The sequence below is a fragment of the Strix uralensis genome, chromosome 19 (genome assembly GCF_047716275.1).
Source record: "Strix uralensis isolate ZFMK-TIS-50842 chromosome 19, bStrUra1, whole genome shotgun sequence".
Classification (NCBI taxonomy): domain Eukaryota; kingdom Metazoa; phylum Chordata; class Aves; order Strigiformes; family Strigidae; genus Strix; species Strix uralensis.
Window position 1 is genome coordinate 8,324,746 of NC_133990.1, and position 22,287 is coordinate 8,347,032.

The 22,287-nt window shown below is 48.6% G+C and overlaps 3 protein-coding genes across 9 annotated transcripts; 2 read left to right on the forward strand and 1 right to left on the reverse strand.

Moving 5' to 3' along the window:
- Positions 1-4,673: 4,673 nt before the first annotated feature.
- On the forward strand, positions 4,674-10,157 carry TMEM220 (transmembrane protein 220). 4 transcript variants are annotated; one of them, XM_074889436.1, is made up of 6 exons: positions 4,677-4,961; positions 5,129-5,158; positions 6,257-6,317; positions 8,159-8,282; positions 9,096-9,155; positions 9,802-9,954. In XM_074889436.1, the coding sequence occupies exons 1-6, from the start codon at positions 4,890-4,892 to the stop codon at positions 9,929-9,931; spliced, it is 477 nt and encodes a 158-aa protein (XP_074745537.1). In that variant the 5' UTR covers positions 4,677-4,889; the 3' UTR covers positions 9,932-9,954. The 4 variants fall into 4 exon arrangements, with proteins under 4 accessions (XP_074745538.1, XP_074745537.1, XP_074745533.1 ...); XM_074889432.1 differs by having other exon boundaries at positions 4,740-4,961; positions 9,873-10,157; XM_074889435.1 differs by lacking the exon at positions 9,802-9,954 and adding an exon at positions 9,986-10,157 and having other exon boundaries at positions 4,775-4,961.
- Positions 7,230-13,817, reverse strand: ADPRM (ADP-ribose/CDP-alcohol diphosphatase, manganese dependent). Of its 4 annotated transcripts, none has more exons than XM_074889429.1 (4): positions 13,228-13,817; positions 12,545-12,661; positions 11,994-12,285; positions 7,230-7,795 (listed from the first exon to the last, which is right to left on the reverse strand). In XM_074889429.1, the coding sequence occupies exons 1-3, from the start codon at positions 13,772-13,774 to the stop codon at positions 11,999-12,001; spliced, it is 951 nt and encodes a 316-aa protein (XP_074745530.1). In that variant the 5' UTR covers positions 13,775-13,817; the 3' UTR covers positions 7,230-7,795; positions 11,994-11,998. The 4 variants fall into 4 exon arrangements, with proteins under 4 accessions (XP_074745530.1, XP_074745529.1, XP_074745531.1 ...); XM_074889428.1 differs by lacking the exon at positions 7,230-7,795 and adding an exon at positions 10,311-10,435; XM_074889430.1 differs by lacking the exon at positions 7,230-7,795 and adding an exon at positions 10,476-11,429.
- Positions 13,731-21,188, forward strand: SCO1 (synthesis of cytochrome C oxidase 1). Its single transcript, XM_074889431.1, is given in 7 exon segments — positions 13,731-13,780; positions 13,782-13,989; positions 14,101-14,191; positions 15,045-15,242; positions 16,130-16,222; positions 16,336-16,451; positions 20,359-21,188. Coding segments are annotated over 7 exon segments (885 nt in total). The 3' UTR covers positions 20,488-21,188.
- The last annotated feature ends 1,099 nt before the right edge of the window (positions 21,189-22,287 follow it).

Sequence of the window (22,287 nt, forward strand, 5' to 3'; positions counted from 1 at the left end):
AAGGAAGTCAGTCTGAACACTTCAGACACGTATCCCCTGAAGTTGGTCAGTCAGTGAATGCAGGGCTCCCTTCTCAGTAAGGTGGGCTCCACCTTTCCGGCTCATGGCACCTGACCCACCAGTTAAGGCAACTAAAACCAAAGCCCTTTTGGCAATATTACCTGTGGAACCATGCATTTATCTCCAGATGTCCCTATTTGAATTGCAGTCCTGGGGCCAGGAACACACCAAAGCCCCCGAGCCCTTCACCTGGCCACCTGGAGCCTCTTAACCAGTTTTGCCAGATCAAAACCAGTCTGTGGTCGTTCATGGCAGCGTCATCGGTGTCCGTAGGTATGAGCACTGTTATGGAGTGGGTCACCGGGATGGGTGACTATGGCAGTGTTTCAGTAACATCTCTGGTACAGGCTCTTGGGAAACAGCCCAGTTCTCCCAGTATCACAGCTCGGCTGCTGGGTCCATCCCTGCAGCACCCTCATTTCAAAGCCTCTGTTCTTCACAGGTGGAGCTGCCAAACTGAAGATAAGCTTGAACTTCTATGGGCTAAGTAGCAGACTCCAGAGAGGCATAAGGAGGTAAAATGTTTTATCTAATGTTGAGGAACTCATTTTCAAATAGTTCAGATTATACTCAAGGGTACTCAATGTGCTCGGCCTCCCTCTTATGGGAGAAAGCAGCATTGCTGGAGACTCCTCAGACAGAGAAAGTCTGTCTGTGGAGGGGGGGTGGTTATAGGAAGCGCTCCTGATAGTTGGTAAAGCTTTAAAGTGAACAGCTTCGACCTTTTCTTTGCAGTAAGCACAGCAAACACTAAAAATCCTTTATAGTTCTAAAACACACTACACCCCGGTTGCTTTTGAATTAGAGCAGCAAAGAACAGGACAGATTCAGACGCCGCAGTTGGTGAACCAGTTCCCTCCTTCCCACCCCAGCCTCACGGGAGACAGACAGGCCTTTTGCCCTCTCTTATTCTTGTGTCACTGAACTTTGCTCGCTTACAGGGTTGCCAAACCCTTCACACTGTCCCTCCCAAGTGCCCAGGAAAAGCTGCTTTCTGCCAGCCCAGCAGCCCCTTCCCCTCAGCAGAAGTCCTGTCCCACCCCACGCAGGGCCCTGGATGTGCCTGTCCGGCTGTTTCTCTGCCTCTCTCCCCGTCTCCACCAGTTTCTCCCAGCTGCTCTCCAGAAGCCACAGTCTTCACTCCGGACCTGTGGCCCAGCCCCTGTGATGTGGCAAACAGCAGCCCAGCCATGGCACAGAAACCAGGTGGGCTGTGGAGGTTTGCGCAATAACTTGTGACCAGACAAATGAAAGAGTCACAGAGTTCACCACAGCTGAATTTTCTTTTTGCAAGATCAGCTGATATGGTTGGAAAAAACGGACAGTAATTCATAATTTTGTTTCCTACACAAAGAAGAGCTGGTGTGCCTGAAAAGCTTCTCTGCTTTTATTTTTCTATCGTATAAATTACTCTAAGGAAAGACACACTGTCTCTTGTGTTCTTCTCCCTTATTAACACCCCTGTTACTTTTTAATCCTTGATATTTCCATTTCCTAACCAGAGATATCTCTCCTGCCTTAGAAAATACATTCAAAAACCTGTCCTGGAGCTGGAAACAAAGGATGAAGGTGATTCATTCCTAGAGCACATTAGTAGGTTCATTACTAGAGCACTGCTCCTTCTGAGGTGAGAGGATGGGACTGAGGATCTGGGGACTGAGGTTACACCACAAAGACAAACGTCGCTGAGCGCTCTCCAGTGAGGTCCTGCCTCCTTAAAAAACCTGAGCCAGGAGTATGGTGTAGTTCACCGTGCCTCGGTGAGGGCGTGCAGCTCCATAGGGACCCACTGAGAAATTGCAGGGATGTTTAGACTGTTCCTCCTGCTAATCCATGTGTCAAGCTGGGTTTGGTAAGAGGAGAACAAAATGTGTAGTTCCTCAGCTTTCTTTTAAGCATTTGTAGTCCCTTCCTGGAGTGCTAGTCAATAGGAAAGTTGTACCCTCAAGGGCACCTGTAGAGAGTGGTTTAATTTTCCTGGGCTTCAGAACGGGGATGTGAATCAATTTAAATGTCAGGAGGGATTTAGTTATAGTGAACATGCCCTGCTGTTCTGCCTGCAGCTGCCAGCATGTGTTTAATGTACAGAATAACACAAGTATTATGAACCATAAAGCCTACTCAGTGGAGCTGTAACAATGGCAGCCATTTACAAAGACAGCTCTTACTTTTCTGTGACTTTCTCTTAGTAATTTCATCTCTCATAACCTGCTCAAGGAAAGACTCAGTTAAAAATAACAGGAGAAGATAAGCATTAATCCTCTCTACAAATGTAGACACATTCACATGTCCTCTGCATAACGGTTCAGCAAGACCTAACTCTGTTGGGGGCTAAGGGGGCTGTATTTTGCGGTTACTGAAATCAGAGGGGGGAATGATCTGACAGGTCTGGTGGATGGATAGAATAGATAAAACATTTCTGAAGGGCCCATTTTCAATTCATCACTAATTATCGCTTTTTGTCATAAATCATCAGTGAATGATGAGGCAGTACTATTCTTCTGAGCAATATCCATTTTGTTCTTCAGACAACACAAAAAGACCAAGTCCCTTCTTAAATACAAAGCTAATCCTAGACCATTGAGTCATTACAAAAATTTCCATTTAAATCCCAATCTCTTGGCAAGGAAAAGAAAGAAGTCTCCTCTTATCCCTGACTCGCTATTCTTCCCCTACACCCATGGTTCTTCAACATCACCACATTTCCAAGCCCAGGCATGGCTGTGACACCCATTGCCACATCTGGTCATAGGCCCTGGGAGACAGAAGACGCTTGTGACAAGCTCACTGGAGATACTTGGAGCTGGTGCTCACTCTTGCTGTGCAACCGGAGGCCTTTCTGGAGACGGTTCCTTCTCTTTCACCATGTCAGCTCTCAGTCAGCTCAGTTATTTCTACGGTAGAGAAAAAAAACCTTTCAGATGCCTACCACCCAAGTTAACTATAAAAAACATGAATCTATCTCACATGTAGGTTGGATGTAGGTGTGGGCTCACAATGTCCTTTGAAACTAAACAGGATGGTTCTTGCCTATGAGGACAGACTTGACAGAAACTCAGTGGGAACCTCACTGTTCGTAGTTTTGACACAGACTGCAGAATTTGCTTATTTTGCCTTGTCTATGCTGAAAACTGAATATCTAGTCTTGCACAGTCCTGCTTGACCTCGGAGGTGTCTCTCAAACAGCAGTAATAGTCAGTCCCAGGCCGGCAGTGTCACCAGCAGAGGTTTGCCCTGCAGCTGTACTGCCAGCCACAGGTGCTCCCAGCCTCTCCCCAGCACCCTCTGAGCTCAGCCATGCCCCAGAACCCATCAGCCCACTGTGCTCCACAGCCCCCTCAACCTCAGCTGGTCTGTGCCAGGGGTCTGCACTCCAGCGCTCCCCTGCCACCCTGAGAGCACCTCCCTGTCCTCGCCGGCCACCGCCACACACACACTGACCTGCTGACGGAGCTGGTCAGGGAGCAGGAAGGGCCAGCTGCTCCCTGGGGCTGGGTGCTGCAGGGGCGCCACAGCCAACGGGTCCGTCCCAGTGTCCTGGCGTGGGGCAAGCAGGGCAGACCAGGGCCTGCAGCCAGACCCAAATGAGAGCCCCAGTCACCAGCCAAATTCATGGAGACAAGGCAAGCCTGAGGACAAGCTGGGAGGTCAGCCCATGGGCCAAGGACTGGATCAACAGGCTCCACGGGCAAACATGGGCTGTGGCTGAGCTGAGGTGGGCGCTCCTACAACAGCTCAGGCAGGGACTGCAGGGCCCCTCTCAAGGGGTTTGTACTTTTGCACAACTACTTGCCAGTTTTACTGTAGAAGTTTGTTCCTGTGTATTCACTGAGACACGTCTCTCTCAGTACATGAGTTATCACAGAAACAGGCAGATGTTGCTACGAAGGCAGGGCTGGAGGTCTCAAATCCAATGGCCCAATTGAAGCAAGATTGTCACAGCATCCGAGCAGGTGGCTTTGTCTAGGTAAGCCTTGGAAATCTCCAAGGGTGGAGATCACACAGTCTGCCTGGCTCACCTATTGTAGGCTGCACAACCTTCCTGATGAGGACATTTCCCTAATGTCCAGTCAAAATCTTCCAAGCCACCATTTGTGGCCACTGTCCCTTGGTATATCATCTGATGTCAGCAAGGAAAATATGGCTTTGTCATCTGTGCAGACACCCACACGTTAGCACTGGATTTTGCTTCCTCTTTGCCCACTTGTGCCCAAAGGCCATGTTCTCTGGCCTGCTGACCACACTGGCCATCATCTGCAGAAGCCCAGTCCAGCCTTCCTCACTGAGGACCCTGGAGAGGACCGAAAGTTGCAGGTACACCAGCAGTGGGTCGAAGAGGGAATAACAACTCCCTGCAATGTGCTGGTCACACTTCATGGAGCCCAGGGTGTACCTGGACCCTTTTGCCACAGGATCTCGCTGATGGGTGACCCGTCTCTGTGCAGACTGCCTGGTGTTCGGGGGTACAACGGGGACAGAGAGGACAGCCCCTGCTTCCCTGTAATTCCGGGAACAGGCTTATTGTAACTAATGCTGCACCACGCTGGATTGCGGCTCGATTTTGAAAACATGCATCTTTCAAAACTCTCTAAAAAACAAGTAACTCTGAGCAAGCCACGCTGACCGCCCCTGGCATCCTCGCCGCACCCCTGTGTCACCGGCCCCCGGACCCCCGCAGGGGCGGCCGAACCCGGACCCTGACCCGGACCCGGCGGGGGGCGGGCGCTGCGCGGGGGGCGGGCACCGGGCGGTGTGTCCGTCCCCCCCCCCGTGGGCCCGCCCCCCCGTGGCCGCGTCCCTCCCAGGCAGGGGCGGAGGCGGTACCGGCCATGGCGGGGCGGCTGTGGCGGCTCTGTAACCTCCTCATGGCCGCCTTCTTCGGGCTGGCAGCCGCCGTGCAGGTGAGGGCGGGGCGGCCCGGGCGGGGGGGGGCCGGCGGTCCCTCTCTGCTGCCCTGCCCTCCCCCTCCCCTCCCCTCCCTTCCCTCCCCTCCCCTCCCTTCCCCTCCCTCCCCTCCCCTCCTCTCCTCTCCTCTCCCGCAGGGTCTCAGTCCCGTCTCCTCGCTCAGGTGAACGATCCCGACGCCGGGCTCTGGACAGTGAGTAACGGGCTCTGCCCCCCCCGCCGGGTGGCTGGAGCGGGGCGGGCGCCGGGGGCGACCCCGCTGCCGCCGCTTCCCCCAGGGGCCCCCGGTGGCCCCGGCCGCTCTCCGCTGGCCCATGCGCCCGGGGCCGAGCCGGGGGAAGCCGCCTGCCGCTTCCAGCCGAAGAGCACGACGGCGCCGGGAGGGGGACAACAACGCCTCTACTGCGGCGACGGCTGAGATCCGACCGTGCTCCCGGGATCCTCCTTATTTCGCCCCAGATTCACGCCCGCCCCCCGCAGAGCGTTGGCTCCTGGTGCAGAACACGCCACCCTGCCCGCGATCCTCCCGCCCCACGCCCGACCCCCCCTGAGCGGGCGACCCCCTCATCGCCACCTCCGCTCGCCTCGAATCCCCCGCGCGGCTGCTGCCGCCGCTCGGCCCGGCGGGGCCCTCGGTCCGGGGGGGGATCTAGAGAGGAGCCCTCTGCCCCGCCCGCTCTGCCAGCCCTGTCCCGGGCACACGGACAGCCCGCGGGCCCGGCGTCCCCGGCGTGCCCGGTGTCCCCCATGTCCCCGGTGTGCCCGGTGTCCCCAGCGTGCCTGGTGTCCCCCGTGTCCCCCATGTCCCCGGTGTCCCCGGCGTGCCCGGTGTCACCGGTGTGCCAGCGCGCCCGGGGCTCAGAGCCCAGGCGCGAGGGGAATGTCCCTACGTGTGGCAGGAGGTGCCGTGCGGGCAGGGGCAGCAAAGGGGCTCCTGCCCCCGGGGAAGCCGCCCAGCACCCCCCGGTCTGGGGTCTGGGGAGCCCGAGGGGGGGATCTCCCCGTAGGGGCTTCTCTGGAGGATCAAGGTGCGGCGCAAGGGGCCCTGCGGTGGGCTGGGGGGGCAGCGAGGCCTCGGGAACCCGGCAGCTGAGGAGCGGGGGGTGGCACTCAGAGGACCCCGGGTTTTGGGGGTGACGGTGAAGATGCGCAGCAGCAGCAGCAGTGCCAGGGCGCGCCAGAGGCACCGGCACCTGCTGTGCGCCCCCGGGAGAAGCCCTGGGGTGGATGAAGCTTCTGCTTCCTGATCTGCTAAAGTTTGCTATAGAGTAGGTCTCTGTTTCATTAACAGGTCGTTTACTTAGTGCCAGCTGCCCTGACGCTGCTTGTCAGCATTAACCCTTCAGTAACAGGTATGATATTGGCGTGCGAAACAGTCTCTGCTCAAACTTGGCCCCAAAAGGGTTGGTTTTTTTTTTTTCTTGAATCACAGATTAAGATCAGGCCACATGGAAATATGTCCTACTACCTATTGAGAGGAAAAAGCTGTGGGACCTGAACAGAGGAGCCCTGCATGAAGGCCTGCTGCTGGGACAGTCCAACCTGGGCACTCCAGTGCCAGTGCTCAGAGCCTGAGTGCAGCACAAGCCTGGAGCATGCTCTGAACCTCGCTCTGGTTGACCTTAGCAAATTAATTCACTTTGTTTCCTTGTTGCAAATCTGCGTTTTTCCTCATCTACCTCACAGAAGAGCAGTTGAGCTCAGTATCAGGTGTTGCAGGTACCCACAAAGCGCGTGGGCAGCGATGGGCGCGTTCAGAAGCAGTGGATGAATTTCCAGGGGTGTATGCTGAGGGGGCTAATGCCACATCACGTGTTGAGAGAATCAGTCAGATTAGATTTGGCCCAGGACTCCAGAAGATAGTTACTTTTTTATATTTTCATCCAGTAGAAGTAATTTTAAAATAAGGACATTTTATATACACAAAGTGACTGTATCTTTTCTGGATGAATACTTACTCTGAATACACTGAAACCACACTTATGCCAGAAAATAAAATCTTCAAGAGTGCATGCTGTTGTCACAAAACACACTGTTGCATTCTGGCTACTTTAGGGATATAAAGTGGCAGCATTCATAAAGCCAAAACCCTTGAGCGGGTTGCCTGTGGTTTTGAACATTTCAGGGGAGGTTTATCTGTGTGACAAGTGTAGCTTCAACATAACGGTGTTTGGCTGGTCAAGAGAATCTGCATGTTAAACTTACAAGTAGGTTTTTGTACTTGTGCCAAGATCTGTGGAAAATAAAGATTAAAATAGCACAACTATTGTATAACTGGACATTTATGTAAATTCACCGAGGCATATTTGCTGTTCAGGTCTGGAGAACCCAGATTCTAAGTTCAGTCAAATGGGGAATCGATTACAGCTTGGGTCACACTGAGCTCTTAAATTTTGGCAGCTCATCATCTTTAATGCTTGCCTGGAGGGGTGAGTGCCCAGAAAAGACTGCTTTTAACTTTACAGTTTTCTGAGATCAGCGAGAACTGCCTCTGCTGTTTGCTCACCTCTCCCCAGTGAGCCCCTGGGAATGGACATGGAAAACCACAAGAATCTGTGGGCCCATTCAGATATTTCACATCATCTGTATTTCTCTGTTTAAAAACATTAGTCCCCAGGCAGAGATGCCATCAGTATTGCTGATCATCACAGGTAAAACCTCAGGCAGAGGCTTATCAGGGAGTGTGAGGGAAGAAGCTCCCTGAGGTGTGGTGGTCTCGGCATCCCTGACGGCTGCTGGGAGCTGGGGTCGCGCCCATGGACTGTGGTGGTCCTCCGTGGTCATGCTGAGCATCTGGTGACAGCTGGGAGCTCCGGAAAGACTGTTCCTCCTGCTTAAGGGAACTTCAATTTGTAATCCACCTTATGATTTTTTTTGCCATGCACGTTGAATGCTGGAGCCTATTTTGTTTGCTGGAGAGAACAGAAACCATTTCCATTGAGGTGCTGCTGCCAGTAAGTTGCATTCCTAGCAAAGCAAGCCCCGAGCCCACTAGTGTTTATTTTCAACAGCACTTTTTAGCAGATCTCCCCGGTCATAAAGATGCTGGTATTAATTCCATCTCCCTGCCTAAGATGTGTGTTTTTGCTGGAGGCATCTTTTTTAGCAACTCAGTTGTCTTTTGATTTATGGTGTTTACCTCATGCTACATTGCATGCAGCATAAATTGCTGGCAATCTATTTTTTTCCTCAGATAATGGTGTTTGGAGGAGTCTTTGTGACCTTCATTCTGCTGGTTGTATTGTTGGGACCATTGCCTTGGCTCGCTCTTTGTTTGCTTATGCTCAAGGAAACATTTTGCACGAAGAGGAAGGCAGGTAAGCAGTGGCAGTGATTTTTATTTTCCTGTGCATAAATTCAGCGTGCCAGGCCATCTCCTTCTGGTGCTCACCTTGCTAAACTTTATTTGCTGGGCTGTTGCAATGAGGGCTGCAGTCCAGGGGAATTAATCCGAGGAGGGACCACAGTGCTGCAAACCAGCGATTTGTTGAACAAAAGAGCTAAAGGGAGAGTGAAAAGTCAAGATTGCTTGCCAGACTGTGGCAGTCAGATTTAATTGGGGTCAGTTCTGGCTTTCAAAGCCCAGGGCACTAGCACAGCGAAACAGCTTTGTGTTCTCTTGCTGGAGCTGTAGGAATAGGAATGAAAGTTTTAAAAAAACTCCTGAGGTGATACCATATGCATGTTTATGTGGCACAGACTGGGAGTCCTCTGAACTGCCAGGGGTTGGGGGGGAGTGGGAGGAATTCTCACCTGGACATTCGGTTGTTGCCTACAGTAGGTGCTTGCACAGTGTTGAGGTGAAGCACTGGCACTACTGTGTCTGTTTATGGTCTGGAATACTGGGTTGGTGCTTTGCTCTGTGTTAAGGAGAGAAATGAGCTGTGGAACGTAAGTTTAGCAGCAGAACAAAAAGTGGAAGCAGGAATTTCTGCAGCTGTATAGCTGGGTCATGTGTGTTTGTAGGTTTGTGGTGGGAAGCACAGGCTTTATAATTATAATCCTAGTCAAAGATATTGAACTTCTCCAAAGGAGCAGACACTACTGTTTTGGAGGCAAAATTTGTATTTTTTAAAGGTAAACATCTTGCTTCTATTATTTTCTGATCTGATTTTTGTTTGGCTTTATAGAGAGTTGTTTGGTCTGGTGATTATTACAATATGGATGAGTCTTTGTCGCAGTTCAGCAAAGTAAGTTTTGTTGTTTTGTTTTTTTTTTTAAATCTGTTCATATGTTCACATTTAGTGACTTGCTTCTTGAAAACACAGTTGATTTTGGCTCCTTGTTTTTCTGCTTCATGCCGCTGTCTGAGCCTTCTCAGATACCTAAGCAGTACTAGCTGGTGCTATGGCCTATATGATCTTGCACAGATAAAGTCTGTGAGGGGAAAGCTGCACTAATCATGTTTTCTGCTCCCCCTGCCATAATGGGCAGGGGACATTCTCCCTTTGCATAAGGACAGCGCACCCCTTCTGCAGAACAGGCTAGTGAGCATTGGCCACAGCTGCTAATGAACTGCAAAACCTTTTCTGCCATTGCTCCCAATTTACAGAACTTTCCAGTGAGGTTCTCTGTACTGGTGTCCGCTGCGTCCACTGGAGCAGGGGGTGATGCACGCAGAGCTGGCAGAAGGCTCTGGGTGGCTGCCTGCCTGCAGCGGCTCCACATTTTTCCCCTCCAGCCTCTTCAGAGGACTATGCTACAGCAGTTTTGCTAAATTCCTGTTAGCTGTGAGCATGAAAAATCCCAGTCTGCCAAAAAGTACCTTTCTGCTGGGAAAACGTCACAGATGCTCTGGGCAAACAGGGTGCGCTTTTTTTTTTTTCACTGCCTGAGGTGGCAGAAAAACTTCTTCTGCTGGCATGTAAAGGACTCCCCAGTGAAGGACTCTGCTGGTGCATCCACAGGATCTACATTAAAGTGGCCAAAGGCCCTCTGCTGTCCTTCCAACTGCAGCCAGGTGTGAATGTTTCACAGCAGTCTGATTTGGAGCAGCTCTGTTGCATTTGCTTCTTTATAGGAGTCCGCTGGGTGGAGTTCGCTTGATTACTGCACTCTTGGTGGCTCTCTTCCCCTTTGTTTCGTGGCTGTACATTTATGTGAACAAACAGATGCGAGCATCTTGGCCAACACACTGTAAAACAGTGATTTAAGTGGGTGGGAGAAAGTATAGAATAAATATTCTGACCTTACTTGCCTTTGCTTTTGGTTCTTAATGAAAGGTTGGTATCAGTTTGATAGGACCCAAGAATGCCTGGCTGCTTCCAGCAGTGCAGTTTGAGATTTGTTAAAAAAATTGAGGAACACTGTCAAATCTGAGTAGAGAATTTTTCTATGGAAACTGTTGTTCAGCTGGCTTCTTCATACATTTTCAAAGCACTGTTGATCTGTGTTCTAATGGTATATTCAAGAAATCCTGGCACCCTTGGATCACTCTCCAACCACCTCGTACTTTGGGAAATCTACTGTTCTGTAACATAAGGGAAAAGTAAAGCAAACACTTTGTTTCAATAAATGACTATTTACAGCCAGGAAACTTGCAGATATCTGCTCGGATAGTCCATTGAGACTAACTGAAAACTTGAGCAGTCTGTATTTCTGTTTGTCCTGGTTTAGCCAGGATAGGGTTAAGTTTCCCCAGCAGTGGGGGACCACTACACTGTTCTTGTTACATCTTAATTGATAAAACAACCAAAAGAGGATTGTGAAAGAATGCCAGGAACTGATAAAGGCACTGGTAAAGCTGACAAGAGTGACCCTGAAGAAGCAACACTGTAATTAAGACAAGGAAATACCGAGATAGGCATAAGGGATATAAGGCCATCAAGCAAGGAAGTAGCGAGATAAATGCCTAGGAACAAAAGCTGCTGCTAAAACCAAGGAGGGAACTACTTGAACTATGAGTAAGCTTTCCTCATTAACATAGAAAAAACCTTTGCTCGAGTAGGAAAAAGCTGCCTACCAAGAAAAGCCCCTTCCTCACTGAATGTGTGGTTAAAAAAAGAGACTGCTGCAAGTTTAAATGGAGACGAGACCTCGCAAGGACCACTGAGGGTGGCCAAACTTACCAGTAACAAGGACAGATAACTGTCGCTCAGGATGTATAAATGTGTTAACCAAGGGGTGCTGGCTTTGTGGAATTACCACCTGGCACCCATCTCTGCGCAGATATGGATTAAACAAGTATCTCGACTCTGTGGGTTTTGGCTCATTGCACATCGGGTAAAAGAACCCAGATTTTTGGGACAACGTTGTGGTTGCTATCACAATTTTGCTTCTCACAGAATTTGTGTTCCTGGAGAGCAGAACCCAGGCAGCAGCCCAGTGACACACAAGGTGGCTGGGAGAGAGCCAGAACAGGTCCAGATGCAGCACAGCAATGAGCTTCAGACCCCTCCACATCAGCAGCTCAGCACCACTGCAGGCTAATACAGCTGCGCACACGTAGATCCCAGCGGGTGTATCTGCAGCGACACATGATGCAGCATAGATGGTCTCCATTTTCCTTGGGCTTAACTTTTTCTGAAGATTACTTTAGTTTTTTAAAGCAATGTTAAGAAAACTGCATTAGGCTACAGGGTGGACTAATTCTGCCAGACATGGGACATTACTGACTATGATGTTCAAAAAAAATTTAAAAAATTGAAATGCAGCTGGGCAGGTACAATTCTGCATGCTTTAATTCTGACTGATATAAAAAAGTGGCGTTTTTTGACAACATTCATAACATGGTTTGCATTTTTTCACAGTAAGTAACAATCCGGTCAGGATTGGGTGTTTCAAGTCAACATTCTGCATTCAAGTATATTTATTTCAAAGATGGTTACTGGCCTTTGCTATCCTCCATGAAGAAACCAGGTCTGTTTTCTTACAGAAACATAATATCTAAAATTCTGTATCCAAGAGAAAATTTTTGGAGTTAAAGCTGTAAGGATCAGCCATGCACATTTTTCTACAAGCAAATAATAAGCTAAATCCCCTGCTTTTTTGTCAGAATTATTCCTGAAGAGCAATTTCTATTTGCTTACCATTTTCAGAAATGCATAACTCTGTCTGAAATTCTGCCCCTTCCCTTTAGTACCATTTTATCTTCATAGACATAAATAGTTCCAAAGGCACTGCTTTCTGGTGGAGTTTCAATAACCCCCTCCAAAGTCAGATGATGAACTCCGTGAGAGTCTAAACAATAGCCACCGTCGTGCAGGTGCCCTGCAAGAAAGCAGACCACGCACTGATGGGAGTGTATGACTGAAAGGGCATCTTCATAATTCCAGGCTAGGCAAACTCTGTCTGAAGCATCTGGATGAATGGGCAGATGACCTGCAGTTGAGAGGGAAAGAAGCAAGAGAGTTACTTCAAGTGTAACCAGACTCTGCCTTCATTGCTGGGAAGTTCAGACATCTAACTTTATACAGGAAACTCATCTGACCGTGAGACATGGTTGCTGTTCTCTTACTTCACAGGTTACATGTGTACCTCAGTGGAGCTACAAAGCTGCTACGTGTTTTCCTCAGCTACCATACATTGGCTACATAACTTTTTTTGCATACATCCCCATATATCCCCCATATCCACCTACCCATAACGACAACTTTTTCTTGGTTTTCATCAGATAACTTGAGGACTTCATTGAACCAGTCTAGCTGGGCTTGGCTAAATCCTCCGTTAAACTCTACAAAACGAGGTTCTTTGAGTCCTGCAATGAAGAAGAAGGTTAGGCACAGGTGCATACACCTCTTGCAGCTCCCCTATTTGCTTGCCTTATGTAAGTCTGCTTACGATAAGATGGTTTACTTTTATAACTTTTTTTTTCTTTCCATCTCTTGGATGAAAACTGCAGCCTCCTTGGACAAACAAGAAAAAATTATTTGTTAGTGTTTTCAGGGGTTTTGGTCACGCTGCACGCACAGGATTTCCACTCTTGGGTGCCCCCCTGGCATGGGATAGGGTGTGCATCACTCGACGCTCTGCAATAGCAGCTGCACCAGCAGCTGCCTTTTGTTGTGATACTGCAGGGCACGCAGCACAACACCAACCCATCCCGGGAGCACCCCAGCAGTACGACGGGTATGGGGGAGCATCTCCAGTGCCCGCCTAGAGACCTGCTGGCTGGCTCTCAGCGACGGAGGAGGTCGGCAGAAACAGGGCACATGCCTCAGCCCCCCCGGCAACCAGATGTCAGCTCCAGGAGCTGCCTTATTGCTCCGGGAAGCAGAGGCTCAGCCCCCTGCGCTCGCTGCTAAAGGGCCGAGTCGGGGGTACCTGCGGGGCTGTTAAGGTTGTCGTTGGGGTTCTTCTCCCGCAGCAGCCGCAGGGATTCCTGGTAGCGGGGGCTGTCCGGGTCCCTGCCCAGGATGCTCAGGTCGTAGGCGTCGAGCACGACGAGGCGGAAGCGCGGCACCGGGCTGCAGTGGTAGGCCTGGCAGTCCCGGGCTGGCGGGCCGGCCGCGGCGGGGCGGCTGTTGAGGCCGGTGTGCGCCAGGCGGGCCCGGCTGAAGTTATAGAACTCGTGGTTGCCCCACGCGTGATGCACCGGCACCGGCAGCTGCCCCAGCGCTGCCAGCACCTGCTCCAAGGCGCCCTCGGCCCCGCCGCTGCGGGCGTTGAGGCCGTCGATGCAGTCCCCCAGCTGCAGCACAAAGGCGAGCGGCGGCCTGGCGGTGGCCCACTCCTCCACCGCGCCCCGCAGCAGGCCGAGGCTGTGCCGGTAGTACCGCCGCCGGCACCCGCCGAAGTCGTAGCCGTCCTCCGCGTCCGCGTACTGGATGTCTGCGATGACCCCGAAGGAGAAGAGCGGCGCCGCCTCCATGGCCGCGCCCGGCCGCGGGGGCCGGAAGGGGCGGGCCCGGAAGCGCGGGGGGACACAAGATGGCGGCGGCCGCGCTGCGCTGCTGGCGGCCGCGGCTGTGCTGGCGGCTGCCGGGGGCCGCGCTGAGGGGCTGGGCTGTGCTGCCCGCGCCCGCCAGCCGTCCGCTGTCCCGCCTGCCGCCGGGCAGCGGCCCTAGGACGGGCGCGCAGAGGAGGGTGAGTGAAGGAGGGAGGGAACCGCGTCCCTCCTTAGCGGCGGGGCCTGGCGCGGCGGCACGGGCCGCGCCGTCCTCCGCTTTCAGTCACTAAACAGCTTCTTCTCGGCAGCTGGTGTCGTGGCGGTCGCTGGCGGCCACCGTCGTGCTGTGCGGGGGGCTGCTGGCCGCCATGAAGAAGGTGAAACAGCGGAAGGAGGAGGGTGAGTGCGGCGGGGAGGGGCCGGACCCTGCCCCCCTCGGGGGAGGCCGCGCTGCGGCGGCGGGGCCCGGCCTGGGCTGCCGGCGTGCGACCGGACGGGAGAGGCCTCAGGAGTGTCGTGTTTTGTATTCGGATGATGTACTTTTTGTGTTCAGATGTATTTTACCTACTGCGGTGTCCCACTGAATCACGTCATGCTTTGCACAGTGCCACTTCGTGCCTACGTGTATATACGTGCCACAGAAAACTTTCAGAAATTCAAAAAAACCTTCCAGGTTAAGCGTTTTCAAATTTTTAAATGCACTTTTGCTGTCGGAGTAGTTGGGTTTCGTCACCACGCTGCAGCCAGTCGCTGCAGCACACAGGGACGTGGGGCTTTCTGCTGGTGTCCCTCTGGGTACCGTGTGTCCATTTTGCTCACCTGGAGGAACTGCCCGTGGGTTTCATTTTCATGGTTTTAGTGTTGAAAATCAGAGCTATTACAGCTTTTGCGATATGGTCAGTTTGCAAAGGATGATAATTTTTCTGTTTCATACCAAGCCAGGTACCTGGCTTTCTCCTTTTTGTCTTTCTTTTTTTTAAAAAAATAAAAATACTCTCAGATGACAATGAAAGAGATTATTGTGTTTCAAAGGAGTTTAGTGATATATATGATTTTGACCAAAATGGAATGCTTTTTGCAAGTCTTGTCCACATTGAGCTTCCACACAATGGTTGTTGGTAGATCTTCACATTTCAACATCCCGGGCCGTGACTCGGAGAGGTTTCCTGAATCTCAGCTGCTTCAGAGGCTCTCTTGGGAAGCAGCGTGGGTTGTGACATGGATGTGTTTGATCCCCTCTTGGTTTTTGTAGAGCTGGAGAAGGAACAGAACCGAGGCATTGGGAAGCCACTTCTAGGAGGTCCCTTCTCACTCGTTAACCATGAGGGACAGCCCAAGACCAGCAAGGACTACATCGGCCAATGGGTGCTGATCTACTTCGGCTTCACGCACTGCCCTGACATCTGTCCTGATGAACTGGAGAAGATGATCGAAGTGGTAGATGAAATTGGTATGGGAATTTGGTTGGAATAGTGGTGCTTTTTATGGGAGCTTCAGGTTTATTGTGGTAAAATACCTCAAACGATAATAACTGATGATTTTTTTTTTTTTTTTTAAAGCTGTTGACTACTACTCAGTAGTTGAATTAATTGCTAAGTGATATTTACGTCCATCTGCCTGTCACTAGGATCTGGTATTTAGAGAATGACAGCACTGATCTTTCTGCAACAGGGGACTTGTAATAAAACGTGATGGTGACAGGTTACAGGGAACGGTGCCATTGCATTGTAGTTTTGCCAAGAAGTGGTTGTGGGGTGTATTAGGGTTTTTTCTCTATATCTTATTCATTTTGAGAACAAATCTCTGAGAGTCCCTTCTGAGAATGTGCTGAGGAATGGAGGCTGGGGGAAGGCTGTGCAATAGAAGTGGTTTTCTCAGCCTGCAGGCCCTGAAGAGTTATGGAGTGGGGATAATAGTAACCAGGCAAGTGGGAGGGTGGACTAACGTGAAGAACGTACAGTGAAAGCTATGGCTGGAACATGAGGGAAAGAGCCTGAATTGTGTCTTCACCCTCCCACTCCATCATCACAAGGTACTTTCATTGTATTGAAATGATAAATGCATCGTATTTTCTCCATCAGAGCCAGTTTGTCAACTCCTAAGCACGGCAGGGTCTCCAGCTGAGAGGCTGGAAGTGTAGCTGCAGCCAGCACGAGCACAGACCGTTGGCTTTCACAGCATTTGCTTCATTCACAAATTACATAAATTAAGCTGCACAAAATGGCCTTAGGGTGAGCTTGGATTGATGTTATGGTAGCTTGGCTGTGAGCTTGTTTAAAGGGAGGTGACAAACGATTTTTAGTTTTCTAAGGAAAATAATAATTGTTAATGTCACAGATAGAATTCCATCTTTGCCTAATCTGACCCCACTCTTCATCACCATTGATCCTGAGAGGGACAACGAAGAAGCCATTGCCAGATATGTTAAAGGTATTACTGTTTTCTTCCTTGATGTCTTATTGCATGTAATATAGAGCACTGAAAAGGAGGCTCTTGATGGGATTCTTTTCACTAAAACGTGTAAATCTCTTCTTTCTATCTAGAATTTTCTCCGAAGCTGATAGGATTGACTGGTACCAGGGCACAGATTGACCAAGTGGCCAAAGCTTACCGTGTGTATTACAGTGAAGGTCCCAAAGATGAAGACAATGATTACATAGTAAGTAAATATAGAGCCTTTGCCTAATGAAGGACTTTGGATAAGAGCAACATATAGATATTAAAATCAGAAGACAGCTGTTGCAATCTGTGCTGAAGTCCTGCATGGTAGAACCCTGTTGCACTGATGTGTTAAGCTGTATTTTAGAGCTCTCGGTCAGAATTGAGGTGCCTTCTTACAAGCTCAGAACCTCACTGAAACATGTTCTAAAAATGTGCAATCCCAGGCCTGCATACAGAATAGCATATGAGCTAGCAAGCCTGGCAGTAGTTTGAACTTTTTTCTGTTGTGTAATGTTTTTGTCCGGCTCTTTTCCTCTGTGCTCCAAAGTAAAAACAGAACTGGGAAATTAAGGCAATAGGAAGAGGGAGAAATGAGAGGCAAAAGCGGGTCACAACTCATTCCCTGCCAAACATACCAAGGAGCAGGGTCTTCTTGGCAAGAGACTTGGGTGATGCAAAGTCTGCCTGCAGATGCTGTGGAGATCTTTCTCCTGTGTCAAATGACCTCGAAGAGAGAGAGTGTTAATGCTAAATTAAGTTAGCATAAAGTACGTGGAGTAATAGTGTGAAAGGGGAAACTGAGGTTTAAGTGAGGCTAAACTGGGTAGTCAAAATCTTACCCTCTGGCAGTGAATAGGACTCGTTATAGGGCTCAGAGCTGCTGCCAAGGCCTTCTGGACTTGCCACATCCTGAGCAGACTGGAAGAGTAAAGTAGGTACAAGTGATACAGCGAGTGAGGATACACGTTATCTGATCTTCTTTTTTTTTCTTCATTACAAGAACTAAGTGCATCAGAGAAAACTAAAAACGGGTTCAAAAGTGAACAGGTGATGGTTCTTGTTGCAGTGGCCATGTGAGAAGTGGCATCCCTCACTATGGATGCCCACGGTAGAAGTTTGTGGGAGTCCACAGGGACACCTGTTGTTAGTCTTTGGAAAAAAACAGTCTGTTGAGGATTATGTACACAGAAATCTTTGCCTAGTTCAGGAAGCCTGTGGGCTAAAAGTGTTTGGAAACTCGGAACAGAGGAGGATAGCATATTTTTGGTGCTGGTTTTATACTCATCTTTAAAGCAACCATTGTTGGCCACTATTTGAGGTAGGATGCTGAGGAAGATTGGTTTAGGTCTAATCCAGTGTTGTCTGTTCTTAATCTGTTTTTGAAAACCACCTGACTGCAGCAAATAAATTATCCACGTGGAACAAAAAGGTGGTGCATAGAAAGAAAGAGCAAGAGCAGCACATGATCTCAGTAAAGAGAAGATGGAATCACACTGGTGATGTGCAGTGCTCTACATTACTGAAAGGGGTGTGAATTGGGAGATCAAGAACCTGTTTTGGCTTAAAGTAGCAAGTCAGTAGCTACAGAAGTCTGTGTCTAAGATGCTATATTTGAATGGAGGAGAGAAGCTTGCTGGAGAAATTCAACACCAATTTAAATCAATCTAGCATCAATCTGAAATCAATCTAAAAGTACTACTTAAAATCAGATTTATAAAAGGGAGCTGGTGGAAATGCAAGAATACATTATAGGAACAGGATTGGCAAAGGATACCTGCTCAGGAGAGGGGAAAAAGTCAGTAGAATCTGACACTAAATGAGTGAACTGAAGTTTATGAGAGGTGATGGAAAGAGACTGGAAAAGCTGAAGGAGTGCTGCTTCTTAGGGAGTAAACCATGCATGGATTCTGGCAAACCACACGTGGATTCTGGCATGGCCATGAAGGGAAAGTACGGGGGCTCAGCCACGGAAAATAACTCTGTAGATGACAGCAGCTTCAAGGGAGGCTGGAGAGAGAAACCGAACTGCAGAATGTGACTACAGGTGTAATGAAGTAGGAGAAGGGGTTCGGGATCCAGGGAGAATACTGCTGGTCTGTGCTAGGGTTGTGAGTCTGAGAAGGGAAGGGCAGCAGGGAAGGCAGGCCAGGGAATTGGGAGCAGGAGAGCAGCCTGGGAGCCCCAGCCGTGGTACCTGCACCTCTCAGGATTTGTCATAGGCTCCTGGTTTTGAGAGGCGGTGAGCTCTATGTGTTCAAGGCAGGAAGGCCAGAGGACGTAGATCTCTGAAACAAGATGGAAAGAGGATACCAGCAGCAGACCTGGGAGGGAGAGCTTGAGCCTGGGTCTGTGCCTGCCTGAGACTTATCCAGGTAATTACTACTCTGTCAGTAGTGGGGAAGAGGAAGAGGTCCACTACAGCATTAAACTTCACTGCTTGTTTTGCTTTCAAAAGAGCATTGAGATGACCATTTAGAAATTATAATTTCTAAACATCTGAATTTTTCAAGTATTACTTGAATATTACTAGTTCCTATTTAATAATCTCAATTTTATATCTCAATACCAGAATATCCAATTTACTTGTTTTATTCTGTGGTTTACAAGAATGCATTGACACTCAAATGATGATCTTATACAGTGGGAACAGCGCAGACTTGAGACACACCTTGAGAAACAGTGGCTTCTGCACACAAACTGCACTCCATCCTGACTGTATTTAATCTTCCATGGGCTGGGGAGTTAATCAGGTAGCCTGCTCAGAGCATCTCTTTTTTTGATAGTTTCCAGTTGAAGGATCTAAATTGTGATTCGACTTCCTTAAAAAAAAATGTCTCTTACAACTTGATGTTGTGATCTTATCTTGAAAATTTGAAACTGGAGTAAAATATTTGGGTTAAACCTGCTTCAGTAAAATTTTGAGAAACATTCTTTCACAGACAGAAGCACCATTAACTGAATGCATCCTTTTAGCTTGTGGAAATGTTTATGTGGTTTTTTTTAAATTTCAAACACAGTTGTACTCTCAGTGCATAAGTACATTTCAGTTCTTTTTCTCCAGTGGCAGTGAGATGATGTAGGCACTTGAGAAATCACAGATTCATGCCCTCCATTTTTAGTATTTTGTCTCTTTGCTCATAAAGATGTTGTCACAGTTAGATGCAGACAGTACTTGCAGTGGCATTTTAAATAAATTCACAGTGGAGTTAATCGTTACTTTGAACCTTTTTTAAGGTTATTTCAGTTCGGACAGTAGAGGGAGCCCCCTCCCAGCACAGGTATTTCCCTCTGCACCAGGTCCTCTATGTGCAACTCCTGTATCCCAGTGATGCTCTTGGTCCCATTGTTTGCACTGACAGTGAACTTGATTTAATGAATTACCTCTTCTTATATTGGATTTACATCATATTAGCAGCAGGAGCTTGAAGACCTTGTGGGGGCCATGGAGCATCATGAGAAGTAGAGGGAAACTGGGAAAAGTGAGGGGGAAAGACTACTACCCTGCAAGTTTGCCCCAGCCTTGTCTGTGCTGCAGGAAGGGTGCTTGCAGCTTAGGGAAGACTTGTCTGCTTAAAGTATTCCTTCTCACATTCTGAGTATGCAGTTAGCTTTCTCTATTTATTTTCCTGGGTAAAACAAGAAGAGATCCCTGAGGTGATGCTGAGGTTTTCCTTATCTTGCTTTAGCTTTTTGGTGAGAAGTCTTGTCAGACAGCTGAACCAAAGGCTGAGTGGGACGCTGTGCTGCTGACTGAGACATGTGCAGGGTGTTCTAGTATTTAAAGGGTGGCTACAAAGAAGACGGATACTCCCTTTTTTACAAGGGGTGACATGGAAAAGATGAGAAGTAATGGGTACAAGTTACTCCTGGGGAGATTTCAGTTGGACACGAAAAAATTTTTCGTAATGTGAGCAATCAGCCGTTGGAATAATCTGCCCAGGGAAGCGATGGATTCCCTAACGTTGGACACTTAGAAGATCTGGCTGGATGGGGTGCTGGGCCGTCTTGTCTAGACCAGGCTTTTGCCAAGAAAGGTTGAACCAGATGATCCTGAGGTCCCTTTCAGCCTGGTATTCTGTGATTCTGTGATCTTTTTTATCAAGCTACAATGTGCTTTCTTGCAGGTGGATCACACAATAATAATGTACCTCCTGGGGCCGGATGGTGACTTTGTGGACTATTATGGCCAGAATAAGAGGAGCACTGAGATTTCTGCTTCTATTGCTGCACACATGAGAAAATACAGATCCTAAAACACAAAGTCTTCAAAGATTGATGTGAACATCACCTGTAGGTTTGGCTGTAATTGGGCATTGGAGTTAAAGCAGAAGCATAAAGTGTAACATCCTGTCACCACATGCTTCCTTTCTTCCAGATAAGAAAGGCAACCATACTTCTGCAAAATACCATTATCAAAAATCTCTATAGAGCCTTCCCGATGGATATTATGTGCATCAATGGCTAGGCTACAGAATGAAATTTGGGACTTCTCTGAAACATTGTTGGGAGCAAAAAATGGAAAACGCTTTTCATTTGGGAAGGATGTGTGTATCGGTGGTAAAATTAATTGGTATCTCTTGGCAAGACATCAGCGAAGGACAGTCACTGCAGGAGGATGATTACTTGATGAAAAGCCATGTGGGCCATGGCATTCTTAGAGGACCCCTGCCCTCTTTTTTCTGCACTGTTTTGCCTTCTGGGAGAGGCAGTTACAATATTATAAGAAGGAGAGCCTTAAGAGGACTTCTTTATCAACTTTAAGAAGGTGAAGAGCACTGAAAGTGTCAGCAGCTTCCACACATAGGACCAGTCCTGTGATGTGCCTGATCTCTTCCTCATTTGAATACAGAAATGAAATGTTGTTTTTCTTGGTGATTTTTCCAGGTGAATGCTGTTAACTTATAAGGAAGTGAATAATGGGTTGCAAATAGATTTTTCTTCTGGTCTAAATGATTTTATGCATAGTCGGCCTGGTTGTGTTATGGTGAGTAGTGAAGTGGGGCGGATAAAGGGGGTCTGTGTCCATGCACAGGGCTGTCAGATAAATTCTATGCAGTGCAGCATTTGAAAACAAAGATTGCTTTGTATAAGCAATATATTTTTTTTTCCTTAGTTAGATTTAACTAGAATATCATCAGAACTTTGTATACTGGTCAAGCTTCATATTCCTGCTCTGGTTTATCTCTTTCTAAAAAGCAGTGTTTATCTAGAGCAGTGCAAACCATAAGCTGAATGTGCATTTTTAGGGTAGCTGAATCCCAGAGAATGGCCCACAGGAGACAGACCAGGAAAGTTCTTGGTGCAAGTCCCAGAGTGTTTCAGACTGAATGCAAGTGTTCCTGCACTGGTGGTGTTCTGAGTGTGGGGGTTGGAAGAGAACGTTCCTGTCTGAGGGAAGGTGCAATGTCTATGGTAAAACTCCCTCTTTTCAAAATCCTGAAAAACAGTAAACTTAACCTGCTTCAGAGCAGTTATGATAAAGTAGTGTGTAGGTCCGCATCAGCTGCCCTATACTGCTACAGTGACCTCCTGAGCGTATCATAGGTCACATACTGTGAGTATGTCTAAGACTGCACTCTTCTGATAAAGCTCTTTGAAGGAAGACAATATCAGTTTACAGTGGGAATTCTAAAAAGTGTCTTAGAATTGAACTAAACAGCTGAAAAGGAAGTTAGGTGATTTTTTTCTCCTCGTGCTGGCTGGCTTGATTGCGGTAGGCAATAGGAGTGGCTTTGAAAGGAAATGTCACACTTTAAGTCCTCTATTAGAGGCTGTGTCAAATCCAAGGTGTTATCAATAATATTGGTGTCTGTGATAACTGGCACCCTGGCAATAACGATTTTATTTTCATGGAGTGGTTGCAAGTGTCAGCACTGTTTCTAAAGAGCCTTTTTTTGCCTTTTATTCTTCCCCACAATCCCGGAGGTAATTTATTTCCAAAACTTTCATTACAGAGCTGACTTTTGGCACCTATTAGCTCTGCATTTCTTTGTCTGGGTGGCTGCGCACCAGTTCATTTTGCAACAAGACAGGCCATGGCTTGACTTGCCGGT

What these genes read in the sequence shown, in the direction of transcription:
- TMEM220 (XM_074889432.1), top strand. Translation starts at nt 4,890, where the DNA reads ATGGCGGGGCGGCTGTGGCGGCTCTGTAACCTCCTCATGGCCGCCTTC. An exon ending in CCGACGCCGGGCTCTGGACA is followed by an intron (nt 5,159 to 6,256) that starts GTGAGTAACGGG and finishes TTTCATTAACAG; the next exon opens with GTCGTTTACTTAGTGCCAGC. An exon ending in CTTTGTCGCAGTTCAGCAAA is followed by an intron (nt 9,156 to 9,872) that starts GTAAGTTTTGTT and finishes GTGCATCCACAG; the next exon opens with GATCTACATTAAAGTGGCCA.
- ADPRM (XM_074889429.1), bottom strand. Translation starts at nt 13,774, where the DNA reads ATGGAGGCGGCGCCGCTCTTCTCCTTCGGGGTCATCGCAGACATCCAG. An exon ending in CAACCTTAACAGCCCCGCAG is followed by an intron (nt 12,662 to 13,227) that starts GTACCCCCGACT and finishes TCTTCATTGCAG; the next exon opens with GACTCAAAGAACCTCGTTTT. An exon ending in AGAAAAAGTTGTCGTTATGG is followed by an intron (nt 12,286 to 12,544) that starts GTAGGTGGATAT and finishes TCTCAACTGCAG; the next exon opens with GTCATCTGCCCATTCATCCA.